The sequence below is a fragment of the Callorhinchus milii genome, unplaced genomic scaffold, assembly GCF_018977255.1.
Source record: "Callorhinchus milii isolate IMCB2004 unplaced genomic scaffold, IMCB_Cmil_1.0 Scaffold2, whole genome shotgun sequence".
In the NCBI taxonomy this organism is placed as follows: domain Eukaryota; kingdom Metazoa; phylum Chordata; class Chondrichthyes; order Chimaeriformes; family Callorhinchidae; genus Callorhinchus; species Callorhinchus milii.
The window spans coordinates 43,172,691-43,190,957 of record NW_024704743.1 but is presented as its reverse complement, the minus strand read 5'-3'; the positions used below and the strand labels follow the sequence as shown (position 1 = coordinate 43,190,957).

At 39.8% G+C, this 18,267-nt stretch overlaps 1 protein-coding gene across 2 annotated transcripts in view; it reads right to left on the bottom strand.

Annotated features, from left to right (window-relative positions):
* Window positions 1-18,267, bottom strand: part of LOC103179938 (zinc finger CCHC domain-containing protein 2) — a 43,562-nt gene that overhangs the window by 17,332 nt on the left and 7,963 nt on the right. The window contains exons 6-13 of one of the 2 annotated variants that reach the window (XM_007895473.2): window positions 18,053-18,136; window positions 17,474-17,531; window positions 15,549-15,681; window positions 13,927-13,988; window positions 13,003-13,103; window positions 9,775-9,903; window positions 7,190-8,593; window positions 575-1,566 (exon numbers count right to left, since the gene is read on the bottom strand). In XM_007895473.2, the coding sequence (XP_007893664.1) occupies window positions 1,511-1,566; window positions 7,190-8,593; window positions 9,775-9,903; window positions 13,003-13,103; window positions 13,927-13,988; window positions 15,549-15,681; window positions 17,474-17,531; window positions 18,053-18,136 (2,027 nt within the window). In that variant the 3' untranslated portion in view covers window positions 575-1,510. Of the gene's footprint in view, window positions 1-574; window positions 1,567-7,189; window positions 8,594-9,774; window positions 9,904-13,002; window positions 13,104-13,926; window positions 13,989-15,548; window positions 15,682-17,473; window positions 17,532-18,052; window positions 18,137-18,267 lie in introns of those variants that run through there. The other variant, XM_042331739.1, reaches the window with a different exon arrangement.

The window sequence follows — 18,267 nt, the reverse complement described above, 5'->3', positions numbered from 1 at the left end:
TCAAGTCAACAAAATACATTAACCAACTCGAGGCAGGACTGTACACATTTACAGATGCAGACTGCTGCTTGCCAATAACACAGCTCCATATATTCCCAGTATAAGGAATGTCAAGGGTTAAGACTAGACAGCACTAATTCAGTCACCCTATGCTGTAGAATGCAACACACTCCAAACTGCCATCATCTTGTGAATAACCTCAGTGCGCTTTTAGGAAAGAAATATACCTGGAAGCAAAAATAGTGCATATCGGCTTTTTTTAAAAAAAAGCAGCAGCATAAATTAGTGATAGCGCTGACATGATTAATACCATCTAGATATCAGGCGTCAGTCTTCACATTATAGTAGTGGCAAATAGTTGTGAATTGGTGAATTCACTACCAGGTCAAATCTACAGAAATTACCCTACATATAATAAATATCTAACTGAACAGGTTTTTCATCATGGAGCCCCATAACCTTTGCGAACAGCTACACGAGTAAAATAAACTTGCTTCACATTCTAAAACACATGTAACCACTGCCATAATTGCAGTTTGAGCTTAGAAGTTTTTTTTAAAAAAACAAAATCAAGTAGTTTCCAATGCAAGTTTATTTAAAGGTTTAAAGATGGTTGACAGAAATGGCTGTGACTACTCATCAATGTTTTTCTTCAAAGACAAAAATAAAATACACATTCTTCAAATTTAAACTTCCATTATAAATATTGGTGTCAAAATTATAGTAACCAAGATAATCAGCTGCTCTAAAGAAAATATTTGAATACTCTTCTCTTAAGGTCTACAGAAATCTAACCAGTCTAATCTTTCTGAACTTTTTTTTTTCTCTGCCACTTTTCATCTAGGTTAATACAGGCACTCAAATTTTACGAAGTTTTTTTTCCCCCCAATCCATGAGAAGGAATTACTTTCTAAATGTACCCTTCAGCTCTTTAAAGAAAATGAATGGACTACTGTATGCCAAACAGAAATATTTTAACTTCATGTAATTACTTGTTCCAATGGTTACAACACCAACCAAGGGAAAATGGGGAGAATGGCAGCAGTTTAAAATAAAGGACAAAATGATGTAGTTTGGGATATGAGTTGTACCATGATGTGTGATGTAGCATTTTTATTCGGCAGCAAGTCTGCTCATTCCAGCCCAGCGTGTCCTTATTAGATGTGATGGTTCTCAAACTCTCCCATGTGTTATAAACAGCAAACATTGCACATGCCACTTGGAACAGTACATTCATCAGTGCAAAACTAGAGGACACAAATTGTAAGCATTTCCACATCACAGGACTTCTCCGTTTGCATCATGAACACTGCAGACAAACAATGTCAGACACATTCCTAAATGAAACAAAATGCCACAAAAAGTTCAAGACAACCCAGACTACAGTGAACATGTACTAATCCCAATCGACTGGAGAAAACCATTTTGCAGGAGAAACAGAGCATCAAGTACAATGGGTCGGGTCAGACCCACACATTCAGGCTCATTGCTAAGTTGACATTTTCCTAGCTTAGTCTGCTGAGTCCAAACCATCATGAGGTGGAGCAAATTTTAGTTTGAAGGCACCTGAAAACGAAAACAAAATTTTTAGCAAGAGACAACTACAAACAGCATACAAACTCATCGCAAGATACCTGCCCTGAAAGAACATTTCAAAAGCCACAACATTCCACCTGGAGCAGATGTAGTCTCATTGCATGGTTTACATCTTGTTGCAGTTGACCAATGTATACAGCATCTGAATAATAATTTTGGTAGAGAGGAGAGGGAGAGGAGAACAGAGACGGAAGGAAGAGGGAGAGAAGAAAAGGCAAGGTGGGGGAACAGGTGAGTGAGTGAGTGAGTATGATCATTAAAATGAGAAAGCTACAAGCCAGAGGAAGGTGAGTGTCACCTTCTGGTCGTACAGTAAATGTGCAAAATGTTGGTGACAGAATGCAAAAGAGGGAACGCGAGTGTGAGAGAAAGGAATGGGAAAGAGCAAATGAGTGGGAGACAATTTCCAAGATAAAGATGGAGGGGAAACCTCAAGAGAAACACTGATAAGAGACACAGAATGATGTAAAGCATCAGTCAAAGCAGAGTGAGACACAAAGAGAACAAACCCACAGGGAAACTGAATGAGAGCAACAGTATAATATAACACTGGGAGTCTAAGGGAGAATTCAGGAGAAACTCAGAGGGTAGTGAGTTTGTACAACTCGCTACCTAAAGCAGTGGTTGAATCAGATAGTACAGATGTATTCAAGAGAAAGCTAGATCTTCAAAATCTACACTCAATTATTCAAACAATACCAACAACAACTCGCATTTATATAGGGCTCATCACACAGGGTAGCGTCCTGGAGCGCTTCACAGTGGCGGAGTCTGACAATGAGCCAGTGGAAGAGTGAGGGGGGTGGTTACTGTAAACAATAAAACCATTTAATATAATAATAATCCTTGTATTTGATATAGGGCCTTTCTCGCATTTTAAAAGCTATATATTTTATTGGGGGAGGGAAAGAAGGAAAAAGAAAAAAAGTTGATAAATCTCTGTTTCTATTGGACTTTGAGGCGAAAAAAAAAATCCCCACTCCTTTTTAAAATGAGGCAGGTTATTACAGGCAAAATTATTGCTGATAGTTCAAATTTTGCATCAGCAGATGGCAGTATTACACACTTTAACAATCTAGGAAATTGATTCAGCAATTGTCCTGCATTCCTGTACCGAGAAGGGTTTTACCGCATCACTTTTAATCGCAAAAGTTCCAAGTTACTGGTTCAATATTCACAATTATACCAAATATGCTGTGGATCCAGCAGGCAACTCGTCAGGTTAATGATGAAACAGAAATATAGCAAAGAGCTCCCAAGAAGTCAGCCACTCGACTCATCCTTATTCTACCGCATAACACTTACGCCACCGTGAGTCTCACAAGTTCTCTCCTGCAAGAACTTCTAACGATAACTTGGTTACTTTCTACAATTCTGCACCTAATGTGGACAAAGCATTGGGTAAGTTTCAATCTGTTCCCAAATTAGTAAATACTGATCCATTAATTCCTCTGATTGCTTCACTCATTCCTTTTATACAAAAGTGCGTCTTAAATTGTCCAGTTTAAATTATGAAAACGAGCAGGAGTAATGACTTTCTAAAACTGAACAATAAAATTCACCAACCCATTCAAAGAGAATACTCCAATTGAAAACAAAGCCACAACGCATGCTAAAAGTCAAAGCAACCAAGACACGACTTTCTTTAAACTGAGTACAAGTCTGTTCAGCACCATAAAAGGTCAATTGATGTGTCAAGTTTAGTTCCTACCACTGCTTGTTGCAAAATTTGATCAATTCTTGGTTGGGCCACCAGGAGGAACCTACCAACAAGAATGTTCTCTTCCATAAAAGGCCTGTCTGACTTTCCTCAATTGAAAGCTAAATGACATGGTAGTTTGGTTTTTGTTTGGGAGAGGTCCATGTCCCACAAGTTACAATGCCCGCTGGGTGTCACCCACAAAATATACAGTCAATTCACTTTACAGTATATTCTGGGAAGTGCTTTGAGACGTCTCAATGATGTGATAAGGCGCTTCATCAAATGCAAGGATTATTATTATTATTAATGCATTGCCACTTTCCAAAGTGAGAGAGGCCGTGAACATCCGGTTTAAAAAAGGTTCAAAAACAACGTAAAAGAAGAATCACTGCAACTCAGACCGGAAATTCGAAAGGGAATCACGCAGACTGTTGCCGTTTTTTTTCAGAGGGGGGGGGTTTGGTCGCTGGCCTGGTGATTTTTAAAAATATCCTAGGATATTACACAATATGCTGTGCATAATTCAAAGGATGTTGTGTGGTGACAGCGGAATAAATCAAGGAACAAGATGAGGATATCGGAATCACCGTTTGAGATTCTGTGGCACAGCTGTAAATCCTAGCCTTGAGGAATGTGAAAATTGACTGCTCTCAAACCACCACCACCCTCCCCCCTCCCCACTCCCAACAAGAATATAGATTAATTGCAACGGGCCTTTGTAGCCCCAGAGGAATGGTTAGCAAATTCTTGATATTATGTTCTGTTCCAGCTTCATTATTATAAAATAAAAAAGACCAGCATTAAAATACACTGCAATTAAAACCAAAACACAAGGTTCTAAAAAGCCACACGAAGCCAGGATACTGAATTTCAAATGTGTCACTTATCAAGGAAATGGAAACGGTGATTGCACATTTTCATTCCTGGATTTTAGATTACAGCCGTTGAGATAACAAGCTAAGTGTTAAATACAGCAGCGAGAAAATGTCAACTCTAAGGAAAATCTATGGGTATAGGAAAAAGGCAGGTAAATAGGACTGAATGGCTTGTTCTTTCAAAGAGTCAGCACAGGCACAATGGGCTAAAACACCTTTTTCTGCGCTGTAAAGTTCTACGGTCAGGTTGCAATTTTTGTTCCAATTGGTTAACTTCACCTGAAAATGCTATAACTGCCCAGCGGGTAAACTGGCAGTTCATGTTTTAGTATTCTAACATGAACATTAGCTGTTACAAATGAAGGAAACAAAAGGTTTGAGAAAATGTAATCAAAACAATTTTTTTGAAAAAACAATCTTCTCACAAGTGCCCCCCACATTTGTACAATTTCTCAACAAAACAATAAAGACATGGATAAAACAGGATAATCCCACCACCTCACAACATTCCTGACTGCTGCCATAAGCACAAGGGAGAAGTAATGCCTTGATGCAGAGCATCTTAATACTAATAGTAACACCTGCATTTGAGATGTCACATTTGATATTTGCCTTATCATGTCTTGAGACGTCTCAAAAGCGCTTCATAGAATATACTGCAAAGTATTTTGTGGGTGAAACCCATCAGATAATTGCGCACAGCAATGTCCCACAAACAGCCGTGGATTGACTAACCAAATTATTTATTAATTTGTTTGTTTATTTTGATGGGATTATTACCCCTGGAAAAAGCAATTTGCCAATCGCCTAGCAAGTGGGTTCCTACTTATTGCAAGGTAAACAGAGGCGTGTGGATTAAGGAAACTTGCCAAGGTTTCGCCCTGCCCGGGAATCGAACCCAGGTCCTTTCGCTTGCGAGGCGAGTGCTCTAAATACTATGCTACAGGACTACATCTTAACAGACGACTCAATAGGGATAACCATGCACTAGTAAGGGAAGGAAGAGATTGAGAACAAGGGAAGGGGCAAAAAAGCACACTGCTGGTTTTCAATACAATAAATCCCAAGATTCAAAGTGCCTATGTACACCAAAACAAGTGCATAGTACCTTTGAACCCTGGGAGATAAATAGGGAAAATTTACTTAGGGAGTGACGCCTACTCTAGTCAGGCACAAACATTGCTGGGTAAAACAGCATATCCTACAGTGGACATTTGAACATAAGAACATAAGAAATAGGAGCAGGAGTAGGCCATTCTGCCCCTCGGAGCTGCCCCGCCATTTAATACGATCATGGCTGATCTTCTAACCTAATTCCATTTACCCGCCCTATCCCCATATCCCTTAATCCCATTAGTTTTTAAAAATCTATTGATCTCAATCTTGAATATGTTCAATGACTGAGCATTCACAGCCTTCTGGGGTAGAAAATTCCATAAATTCCCTGCCCTCTGAGTGAAGAAATGTTCTCAACTCAGTTCTAAAGGGATGACCTTTAATCCTGAGACTATTACTTCTACTTTTAGATTCTCCAACCATGAGAAACAGTCTCACACCATCTACCCTGTCAAGATCCTTAAGAATCTTATAAGATCACCTCTACTTCTCTATTCTAGAGAATATAGGCCTAGTCTACTCAACCTCTCCTCGTAGATCAACCCCCTCATCCCAGGAACCAACCTAGTGAACCTACGTTGCCACCCCTTCTAAGGCGAGACCAAGGATAAGGAGACCAAAACTGCACACAATATTCCGGGTGCAGTCTCACCAAGGCCTATACAATTGCAAGTTTTCCCTATTCTTGTACTCTAATCCCTTTCCAATAAACGCTAACATTGTTATTAACCTTCCTAATTCCTTGCTGTACCTGCATACTAACTTTGTGTGATTGGTGTACAATGACACCTAAATCCCTCTGAATACTAACACTATCTAGTCTCTCCCCCTCTAGAAAGTAATCTGCTTTTCTATTTTTTCTATCTAGGCGAATAACTTCACACTTCCCACATTATACTCCATCTGCCACCTTCTTGCCCACTCACTTAACCTATCTATATCCCTTTGCATCCTCCTTGTGTTCTCCTCACAGCTTACTTTCCCACCTAGCTTTGTATCAACCGTAAATTTAGATATATTAAGCTCTATTTCCTCATCTAAGTCACTGATGTAGACTGTAAACGGTTGAGGTCCAAGCACTGATCCTTGCGGCACTCCACTAGTCACAACCTGGCAATCTGAGAAGGACCCGTTTATCCCTCCTCTCTGCTTTCTGCCTGTTAACCACTCTTCGATCCACGCTAATATATTACCCTTAATTCGATGAGCCCTAATCTTATATAACAACCTTTTTTATTTTATGTGGCATCTTGTCGAATGCTTTCTGAAAATCTAAGTACGCTATATCCACTGGTTCCCCCTATCTAACCTGCTAGTTACATCTTCAAAAAACTCTACAAGATTTGTTAAACACGATTTTTAGTCCCTTCAATTTCTCTAATATATTACTTCACTGATATTAATTTCTTTAAGTTACTCACTAACATTAGTCTCTTGGTTCCGCACTATTTTTGGTAAGTTTTAGTATCTTCCAAAATGAAGACAGAGGTATTTGCTTAGTGACTCTTCCATTTCTTTATTCCCAATTATAATTTCTCCTGTCTCTGCTTGTAAGGAACCCACATTTACTTTGAGAGGGGAACCCTACTAAAAGAATGCTGTGACTACTCAGGCTGTAAACAGATACCCATTGACTGTTTAAATCACTTGGGAGTCACACTGTCAGATCCATTCATAAAATACTGATTACTTTCAACAGTTTCATAACATTCTGGTTCACGGGCTTTCTTTCATTGTAGTGTTGGCACTTGGTTGGTGTTAAAATTCTTCTTCAAATCTTGAAATTGGGTAACATCACAGCCTAACTGAGCAAAAAGTGCAATTTCTAGAATTCTGGAAGAACATGATTGCTGTAAACCAATCACAATGTTGGTTCTCATGAAATACTCACACCGCTTACCTGGCTGACTGGCCTCCATGGATGGCTGTTTGCAGTCCTGCGCATAGTGTCCACCTACACCACAATTGTAACAGGATACGTTTCCGTTCTTTTTAGGTCCCAATCCATTTACATTTGTGACCATATTGGCCACGTGGTACATCAGCGGAAGCCCTCTGACGAATCCTGGTATTTGTTGCATCCCGTAGCTGGTCTGATTTCCCATGGGATCGTGCATTAGTGCACTGGGGTAAGGGTTCGGATAAAAGGACATCTGTGTTGCACTGTTTTGATGTGCTTGGTTGAGGTAGCTACCATTACAAAGAGAGGTGAAAGGGATAAAAGGAACTCTGAATAGCTGGCTATGAATGGTGCTAGGGTAGTAGTAACTCATCGGAGGGTTACTATTGGTCCCACAGCTTCCTCGGCATCCACAGGAAGTACAAGTCCCACAGCCAAGTTGAGGGGCGGTCTGAATGGTCCCATTAGTGCTACTGTTTCCTATTGTATTTATATAAGAGCTGCTTTCACTCTGAGCAGTGCTGTGTGTTAACGCAGTGTTGGGGCTCGGTACAGGGCCTGGGGTATGGGTGGGAACTGAGGATCCCGTGTTGTGAATCGGGGCTACAGGAGGTGGAGTGGCTGCAGCACCCTGCAAAGGCATAACACTGGCTGGATTCCCACTTAAGTTATATGAGCCAGGAGGTGGTGGCAGACCACCAGCATGAAGCATAACTTTTACACTGGCAGGCTGAGGTACAATTCCTGTGTTTCCTTCGGTCTGAGGCACGATGGGATTTAGTCCTACTACACTCGGCGTCGCAGTTTTCGAACCCGGGTCCAGAACAACAGCTACTGGAAGTTTTCCCGACTGAGATGGACTGTGAACGGGGATGAAAGCGGTGTTGGCTGATCCGATGTTTACAGTACCAGTCGGCTGCTGTGGTCCAGGAATAAGGCCATTTTCTAAACTCATTTGTGGTGCAGTCATTTTATGTCGATGTGCCATGGGATGCAGGGCAGGACTAGCAGTCTGCACGAAGAAACGAGTCTGTGCTGACATAGGCGAGGGCATTAGGTCCAGTCTCTTTTCTTCAACAGCACCAATTGGAGTTACATTTGAAGAATCTCTAAGAGAAACAGCAGTGGGAGGGACAGTCACAATCATCCCAACAGATTTACCGTCTACAGGAGCAACGCAGTCCACTTTCTTTCCACCATTTTGCATCATGTAATGCATGGGAGGCATGCAAGGAATGTGTGGAAGCATTGGAGTTGATGGAATGTCTTGAATGTTGCCACTCGCATTCTGCACTGGAGCTACTTGAGCAGTAGGCCTATTGGTAACTCCGTGGCCAACAGAACTACAGGAAGACCTCACTTTCGGCTTTTCTTTCCCCGAATCCTCAGAAGTGCTATCAGAATCTGCACAAGAAGAGACACATTGGAGTCAGTTTATTTCCAAGCTGAAACAGAGCCTTATCATTTAATTCTGCCAAAAGAACAATTCAGTCGGGCTCCACAAAACTGAATCTGAACTGTGGGTGGGATCTGTAGATGCAAATGAGAAACTGGTGTATTTACCACATAATATAACCAACTGCTTTTAAATCATGGATATAATGTTATGTGTTTTGTGGCAAGGGCAAATTAACAATGCAAATCTGACAGTGTTGAGGAAGGTTAAGTTTAGTCAAGTTATGTTCAAATTTAATATTCAAAATTGGGAAATTCCCTTTGATGTATAAACGTGTTCATGGATGTGGCAAATAAAGATTTTACATATTCAAAGTCAAATTCTCACCAGTTATCAAACTTTAGTTATACTGATTTTTAGATAATAAATTGGGAATCCAGTATTTGTTAATATAACTTGCAAGAAAATGCCCTGCTAAAGAAGTAGGAATGAAACACTGATCTGAACGCAAATTAGACAAACACGGCAATATAGTATGTTAGTTTACAATTACGCACCAACTCCAAATGGAAGTTTCAGCTGGAATGGAAAAAACAACTATGTTTCTGATCAACTCTCAAAATAATTCTGACTATTTTACAAGTCACATAATTTCCTCTGCCAACACTGGCAGTGGAAAAATGTTTTCAAAGCCAAAAATGCTGATAAAAATCAAAACGGTTTGGCATTTTGAAATCCTGCAGTAAAGTCCGAGATAAAACTCCACCGCGTTGAAAGGCACCAAAACGTTTGCATCCAATTTTGCAGTCACTACCTAAATAAAACATGCCAGAATACAGAACTAATATTCTTAAAATTCTATTACAAGTGGTTTACAAAATAAACTGCCCCTTCGAACAGATTACAGAACACTCCCCTGTCCATTAGTACATTTAGCAGCTCAGTTTCCAGCTCTGATACCACTTGTGTAATTATTTCAGCTGCACAATTACTTACTTACTTGAGGTGGAACTATTCCACAACAAAACATTACTGACCAAAATCCTCCATCTTAGGCTTCAGGCTTAAATATTTTGGCATCTCCAATTAAGCTATTCAGCACTCTATTTGCCCATCAAGTTTGAACAATTCCAGTTGCTAAAACCAATAGACAAATTGAGAGGCACTTTAGAGATTCTGAATAACTCACCTTTGTCCTTCTCATCTTCACTTTCACAGCTTTCCCTCCCATCATGCCTTGGGCTGGAAGGAGAACTGTAACTTTCTGAAGAACTGTCTCCACATGGCTCTGGACCACAGCCAACTTCCAACCTCAGTTCTAAAACACACGTAGGTGCCGTTGAGTAATAAAATAAAGCCAAATGATTTTTTTTTTTTGTTCAAAACCCATTACCTGAAGTCCTTTCTTTTTTGTAACACTTTACTCTTAACTTCCTACACCCTCCCCAACCGGCATACCATTTTTTTTTAAAGACAATCGTACATGAAAACCTGGGTGTAACTTCCTTGGTCACCAATCCCCTTTCACAATTGGTCAAATAGCAACGTATACCAGTGCAAAGGGAGATCCTACACTGCTGTTATGCAACTAGTTCTCAATGCTGCAACTGGTCTACCAATAGACAATCCTTCTTCCTTGGGATGGAAATAAAGACTCTCTCAAAAGCTACAAAGTGGTTATTTTATAAGACACCTGCAAGATACGTCTATATAAACACACTTTTAAAAACTAGCTGAAACGATGTTCAAGTGTGAACAATGGAAAGTAAAAGTTAGTAATACAGTAAACACCTGTTAGAGCAGCAGGAACTCACAGCTGGGAGGGGAATGTAACAGCAGGCATGATTTCATAATCATATAATGGTTATATTAATTAATACAACAACAACAAAATTACATTCGTATAGCGCCTTTCACGAAGGGGGGAGGACGTCCCAGACATTGGACAGTCAGAGTTTCAGACCCGAGCTGGGGGTCGGAATGGAGGAGGGTGGAGGGCAGGGGAGGAAGCAGAGTGATCGAAAGCACAGTTGAAGAGGAGGATCTTGAGATGGGTCTTGAAGGAGGCAAGGCAGGGGGCGAGACAAAAGGACTGCGGGATGGAGTTCCAGAGGGTGGAGGCAGAGTGGCACAAGGTCGCACACCAATGGTGGGGCGGGCAATGCAGGGAACATGAAGGAGGCCATAGCCTGCTGAGCGGAGGGAGAAGCAGGATGGTAAGGGGTTAGGAAGTCGCAGAGGTAGGGGGGAGGGCTTTGAAGGTGAGGACCAGATCTTGAACTGTATCCTCTGTGTGATGGGAAGCCAGTGGCGTCGGGTGAGGATGGGGGTAATAGGGTCATGGTGCCAGGTGCAGGAGAGGACACAGGCTGTAGAGTTCTGGATGATCTGCAGCCTGTGGAGGGAGGAGTTGGGGAGGCCGACAAGCAGGGAGTTTGCATAGTCAAGTCTCAATGTAATGAAGGCGTGTATGAGGGTCTCAGCGACCTGAGGTGTGAGACAGTGGCGGAGCCGGGCGATGCTGTGGAGGTGGGGGAAGGCAGAGTGGGTCATGGCACAGATGTCGGGTAGAAAGGATAGTTGAGGGCCGAACAAGACACCAAGGATTTTGGACTGGCTTAGTAAGACTGGCTTATTTATTATTATTAATGAATAAAAATAATAATCTTTATGTTTGATATAGTACCTTATCACATCATTCAGATGCCTCAATTGTAAAGAATATATTGTAAAGTGAATTGATTGTGTATTTTGTGGGTAAAACTAATGTTAGGTCTGATTTTATGGACATAAACCACCATGTTACAATGGGGTTCAGCTATAGCTAGCTCCAGAATAAGAGGCGAGCACCTCTTTCTCTTCAAACATCTCTAAACTATTAGGATTTAAGAGTATCGAGGAGAGACAGCCCCTTCTCTTCCTTTGCTTCCAAGCAGGTAGAGAACTTTAAAATAAAAATCAAAGGAAGGAAAACTTTGAACACATTATGCTGCTTGGTAATTCCATAAATGAGCGATTCAGAGCAGGGTGCAAATCTTCAAAAGTATGCGGGTTCACATTCTGATATTCTGCAGTCTACACCACTTACTGTAAAGGCAAATAAATAATTTTGGTGCTGGAGGGGGGAATGGAAGAAAAATAGACTAACTGCTTTGGATTGGATTAAGTGACCTTGAAATGATCTTTCAACAGTAAACTGTATCTGTAGCTCTATTGGTTTACTGCAAAACAGAGTAATTCCCTAAGGTCTGTTGTTTCGGTTGCTGGTAAGCACTGACGTTACTGATTCTGACTTCATTCACTTGCCAATTAGCTGCAGCAATGGAAGAACACCAACTTTTTAATCATGTTTCCCTGTTTCAAGCTTGAAGCTAGTCACTGTAGTACTAATTCCATTCTGCAGGGATCTGACTATTACAATTGTGGTGAAGTTATCATTTGAAATGATGGCCCAAATTATTGCAATTCCTTTGGAAAAAGGAATTTGTTTTTCTTCAAAATCGGTTATTTACAATAGGATGTCTGAAGACCCAATACAGCCTAAGAAAAATTGCAACCCAATGTTTGTAATCCAATACTGATAATAATCCTTGCATTTGATGTAGCGCTTTTCACGTCTTCTAGATGTCTCAGAGCGCTTCACAGAACAGATTGTAAAGTGTATTGACCGTATATTTGTGGGCGAAATGTGGCAGCCAATTGCGCACAGCAGTATCCCCTAAATAGTCGTGGATTGAAGTGACCAATTTATTATTGTTTTTTTTCTAGAGGGATTATTATCAGACGTGTGGGGTAAGGAAACTTGCCCAAGATTTTGCCCTGCTGGGAATCGAACCCAGGTCTCTCGCTTGTGAGGTGAGTGTTCTAACCACTGAGCTACAGGACTCCTGTTGATACTTATATAACATTCAGTTTCAGTTCATAATGAATTTCGTTTTTTAAAGCACTTAAGAGGTTTATTTTATATAAAAAGCACTAAATAATGCAAGTTATTAGTATTATGTTATCAATTCTCAACTTCATCTTTGTAGAGTAATTTCTACCAAAAAATACATGTCCACCCGAACATACAGCTTGGCTGTAGAAACTTACAATTCTACACTTTAATCAAATACATTTTGGCACGACTATTCTTTCCTATCATAGGGAGTGGTGAAGTGATGAGCAACACTGGTGATATCAGGAAAGTATTAAAATAAAGGGCCTTGATCCAGGAATGCCAAACGTTCAGTTCACCAGCATGAGCACTCACTCAGATTATACTTATTTTTCTAACCAGCTGACAAGTTTTGACCTACATTCCCAAGAGTATGTAAATTTGAGTATAAAACATTATCAATATTGTTAAACAAATTGCATAACTGAAATTGTTACATTAAAAGAGGGTGTTAGCTATTAGCAAAACCAAATACTGCACCTTTTCCTGTTCTGGTCCATAAGGGTTGTACGGGAGGGATTCGGAGAATGCCATTACTTATGGGTGCCCTGTGGCTTACTCGATCTACCTTCTTTTTATCCCTGTTAAAAAGAATGACAGATCTGTGCTTAGGGATGGTGGCACAGAAACATTTCCAATCAAATAAACACATCACTTTGAACGTCATACCAGCTGAATACCTACTCTTCTCCCTTCTGTCCAAAGTTAATATTTATTGCCCATGCAGATAACCCTAAACTAAAACAATGCATCAACTCCAAACAGAAACTGGTTATAATCTACCATGAAGTTGATTGCATGGATTGCAAACACTGAAGTAGATGAAGTGACATTTCTACAAGTACACGCCTCTAAAAACAAAATAGTGTCCTTCACTCAGGGTAGGAGCATTGAGTGCTTGACAGTGATGGAGTCTGACCTCGAGCCGGGAGAGAGGTAAGGGGGAGGTGACTGAAAGCACGAGCAAAAAAGGAAGGTCTTTAGGCGGGATTTGAAAGTGGGGAGGGAAGGGGCAAGGCAGAGGGATTGAGGGAGAGAGTTTGGGGGCGTAGAGGGTCAAGGCACAGCCTTCAAATAAACTACCAAATAAACTATATGTGGACTCTCTGCATTGCCTCAATTTATTTTTAAAAAATGGCATTAAAGTTTTCAGTTAACTAAATTTTAGTGCACTTAACAATTTCTTGAACTGCAACTGGTCTACTCCAAAAACTTCAGTGAAGCTAGTTAAACTTCGGCATAGTAATGATAGGGAGCTCATTCAGTACAAAGTAAATATGCTGTGCATTTGTATCCTGTTTAATGATTAGATTATCTGCATCACCGATCATCAGCATGTTTATTCTGAAAAAAGGTCGCCAAGAAACCACTTAACCCTTTCCCACCATTTGTGCTAATACGTACATGTCAGTGTGAATGTTCAGCTTCTTGCTACTGGATGGATCCCTTTTATCTTCTGTCAAACACTGCAACAGATGAAAGAAAAAGCACATTTCAACACAAGTCACCTCTCATATCTAAAGACACCTTAAAAGGATTAAGATTACTCACTTGATGGAAGACAAATGTGCATTGAGCCAGTTAGACGAGACCCATTACACAGAGGAACATAGGGCATGTGAGGTGTTCTGCCTACAATGTAAACACTGATATACAGAAACGCAAATCCTCGATGTGCAGATTCAAACGTACAGGAAAAGTATTCCACAGATGTTGGATAAAATAAGACCAATTTTTTTTCAAAAAAACTGTACTCGGTTTATATTACCACACCATACTATGTGCATAAAATCCCACAACAAGTTAAAGTGCACATGAACTAAGTTTGTATGATTGAGCAATGAATGACTTGGTGTAATATTATAACTGCACTGTTGAGAGGACAGAGTATTTTGATTTGGATTTAATAATGATAATACTTGCATTTCATATAGCATCTGATCACATCTACGCGACATACCATAGTGCTTCACAGGATATATCACAAAGTGGTGTGACAATTTGTGCGCAGCATTGTCCCATAAACAGCCATGACCACAGAATGACCCATTTTATTTGGGGGATTGTTGGCCAGGACACTGGAATAAACTCCCTTCTCTTTTCGATTAGTACCATAGAATCTTTAATGGCTACCTGTCTAGGAAGAAGGGACTTGGGGTTAACTTATCGCCCTAAGGACAACTACTCCGACAATGCAGCACATCCTTAGATAGACAGTATAGACTATATGGGTTCCAAGTCCCGCCGTGGAGTTTGAACCCACAACCTTCTGACTCAGAGGTGAGAGCAGAACGAACTGATACAAGCTGACAAACAAATATAGTGCAATCGCATAACATGACATCTTCAAAGGCTTTGAAGCCTCACAACTCACAGCAAAATTGACATTCAAAAGAGCACCTCCAATCTCACATCCTCAGATTCCCAATACTTAACTATTTTAGTGCAGATTCAGTTTAATGAATATAGGCAATTACTGTGCATGCTTGAATGTTGGAAATATTAATTCTTAGGTTCACTAAAGGAAAAGATAAATGGGGGAGGGGAAAAGAAGAGAAAGGAATATAAGTTTTGAAAACAACATAAGTCTCTAATGAGTAATATGCATTCTTTGTCTTGGACCCTACAATTCCAAGGCAGGAAACAATAGTCAATGGTTAATAAAGAAACTATTCATAGATCCTGAGGGCCTGTAGGTAACACCATCTTAAAAGCTCCTCCTTCTACTGGGCACAGAGCTTTAGTTGTTTAACAAGATAGGAAATTCAAAGAAGGGGGAAAATATAGCCTGCCCTCCCCCAGAACGTACGTCTCCCAGACAAACATCTTTTATTTGTTGGCTGTCTTGTGTATCAATGGCTAGATAATAGAGCGAGGTCCTTTACACATGGCATACATTCTACGACACCAGGCAATAATACTGCATGCAAAGTTTGGTAACACGTGAATTTAACATAAACTTGTTGAACATTGAACAGACAAACTCTTCAACAAACAAAGTTGGTCAAGCAACATTTCACACCAACCTGTTCCATCACAGCTGAGCAGTGCTCGGTGTTACGTTTTGTATTGCAGCCCCTTTTCCTCCAGTCCAGTACACCATTCTGATCGGAGTGCTGTAAACCCACACTCTCCCCCAGAGATTTCACACCAGTGATACTACAAAGGGAAAATATGCCGAAAAATTCAGTATGCGGATCATTTTCAGAGGAATAGTCTACAGTAGCAAGGAGTAGCCACTGTTATAGAAACTGTTCAAAAGAGTTTCAATCCTGTCATGCAAACGTCTTGGCAGCACAATTCAGGTCAAGTTTCTTTTATGCCCTCTAAAATTCAAACATTGATAACATTAGTTTTTTTCCCCCTGCTCGATTTAATTATATTTAAATACAGTAGTATCCTAATTAAATAGGCTCCTTGATGCTTATTTAACAATTTCAAGTGAGTTTCAATCACCTCCAATTAAATATAAGGTTAAACATTCTCTTCAACAACAGTTGAATTGTTTCAAGGATGAAAAGAAACACAAAATCCCCCAACAGTGAGCCTACTCTGTAGAGACTGGAATTTAAACCTGGGACCTCCTTGCTTGTATAATACAAATTTACATAGCTCCTTTCATGTCAGGAGGATGTTTAACAGGCATAGTTTAGCATGCGAGCTGGGGGTGGGAGCCAGAGTATCTGTGTGCACTTTATCCCACAGGTACTCAGAGGAGCCGTGATATTTTTGATAAAAAAATAATTTGGGAGTTAAATGGGGAAGATGGGAGGGTAGGAATAAGCAAAAGACATGATGTCCAGATCTTCAAAATGCTTGAAATGTTCAATTTTAGAACTTACACTGCAAGCAAAGAACTAAGAAAAAAACAAATCCAACAAATGCCTCAAGTAAGATCTTGTTCGAAAAAGCACCTCCCCAACACTCTCAGCAAAATTAGTCAATGTCATGTCAACTTTACTTGTTGCATTCTCTCTTCAGAAGGATGATGAGAAATATTTAAAGAACCTTTCCTCAGATGAAATACATTTGAAGGCAGCCACAGGGCAAACAACATCTGTATATGAAGAAGCAGGTGTCCTGGGCCAAAGGCTTTCTACCTTTCTGATAGATTTATAGTGAATTAACATTTCAAATGATATTCATTAAGATTGATAGACAGAATACTCATTAGGATTGACAGACATAAACTTCTATAATAAGCAGCTGTTAACCATTGATATGTACCATCAATATCTGCTTTTAGGTGCAAAGCGACAGCAAACACCCTACTCTTCCAATTTGTTTCTGGTTACCATACAATACATAGAACTCAAGCTTCAGGAAAACAGGACTGCATATTATTTAGCAAAAATGATTTTTAAATTCACGAGTAAGGAGCCTAATTCTGTTAATGGGTTGCTCTAAAATTATAACCCTCATGTTTCATAAGAAATTATAAACAAGTTTATGCTGCAAACAAATTTGCCTTTCTATTCTCTGGTTTCAAGATTGTTTCTTTACTTATGCAACTTGCTAAATAATGTACACCCACAGCTCAGAAATCTGCATTTGATCTGATTAAGAGAGCAATAAGGAAAAGGGGACACTGACAGCCAAAACATTTTCAAACAAATGAAAAAGTTCAGAGGAAAACTCAGAGAAAATAGTTTTTCCACCCTAATGTTTTTTATTTGAATAGTAGTTGTATTAAAATAATTTTAAAGTGTATAAGATGTGTGTATATATGTGCATACAATTATAAAAATATTCCACATATAGAGTAAATCACTGCTCTAGGAAAACTACAAGAACACACCCAAAAATCTTCAAAAGAGTGAACAAATGCAAAAAATAAACTTTAATCAATTCAACCTTTTGAAATGTGAAATTACCAAAGGATCAGTCGCATACACTGGAGTAACTAGCAATGCACAGCACAGCTGAGATAAACTAAGGTTGTTGCACTTACCTACATCCAATAGTTTTCCCAGTACTTTTCTTATGATGAATTACTTGCTGCTGGGCATCTAGGAAGATTACACATTGATTTACTAATGAGTGCTTCCATTCAAGAATAGAAGAATCTTACACCTTGAAGCAGGAGATTCGGTTGAGCACCCAGATAAGAGTTGTGAAAGATAAGCTTCCCTCTACAGACTTCCCTCTTCTACTTGCTAAAAAACAAGCAGTCTTGACTCACATTAGTAGCTAGATACCCTCAATGATAAAGCCAAGACAGATTTAGCTGGTGGCTGGACAGACTAACTCGGTCGCAGGAACAAAAAAAGGTGATATGGAGTAGAAAGCAAGGAGGGAAAAGACCCATCTTTGGACATTTTCTGCAGTGATCAAGATCACTGAGAAATATTGGACTACCAGAGGGCAAACAAAAAATACCATAGCTAGAAAAATTGCCTTATCCTCAGATACATATCAAAATGACACTATATTCAACTTGTAAACACATAACCCTTTTCAGTGAGTATTACCCACAGAGGTCTAATGTAATAAGCCAAATGAAAGTGAAAAATTATGTAAAGCTGCGTACCTTCCTCCTGGCTGGAAGCCTCAGAACTATCCTCTTTGAAGTGCTCTGTAGACTTAAGCAACTTTAGCGAATTCTGTAAATTTGCTGCAGAGCAAAATAGAGTGTGTTTTTTTTTAAAAGATACACTTCATTGAGTTTACGATACTTCAGGTGAAACAAAGACTGCATCACTATTATTTAGGGAAAGCAAATTGGTTCTTTCCAAATCATAAAAA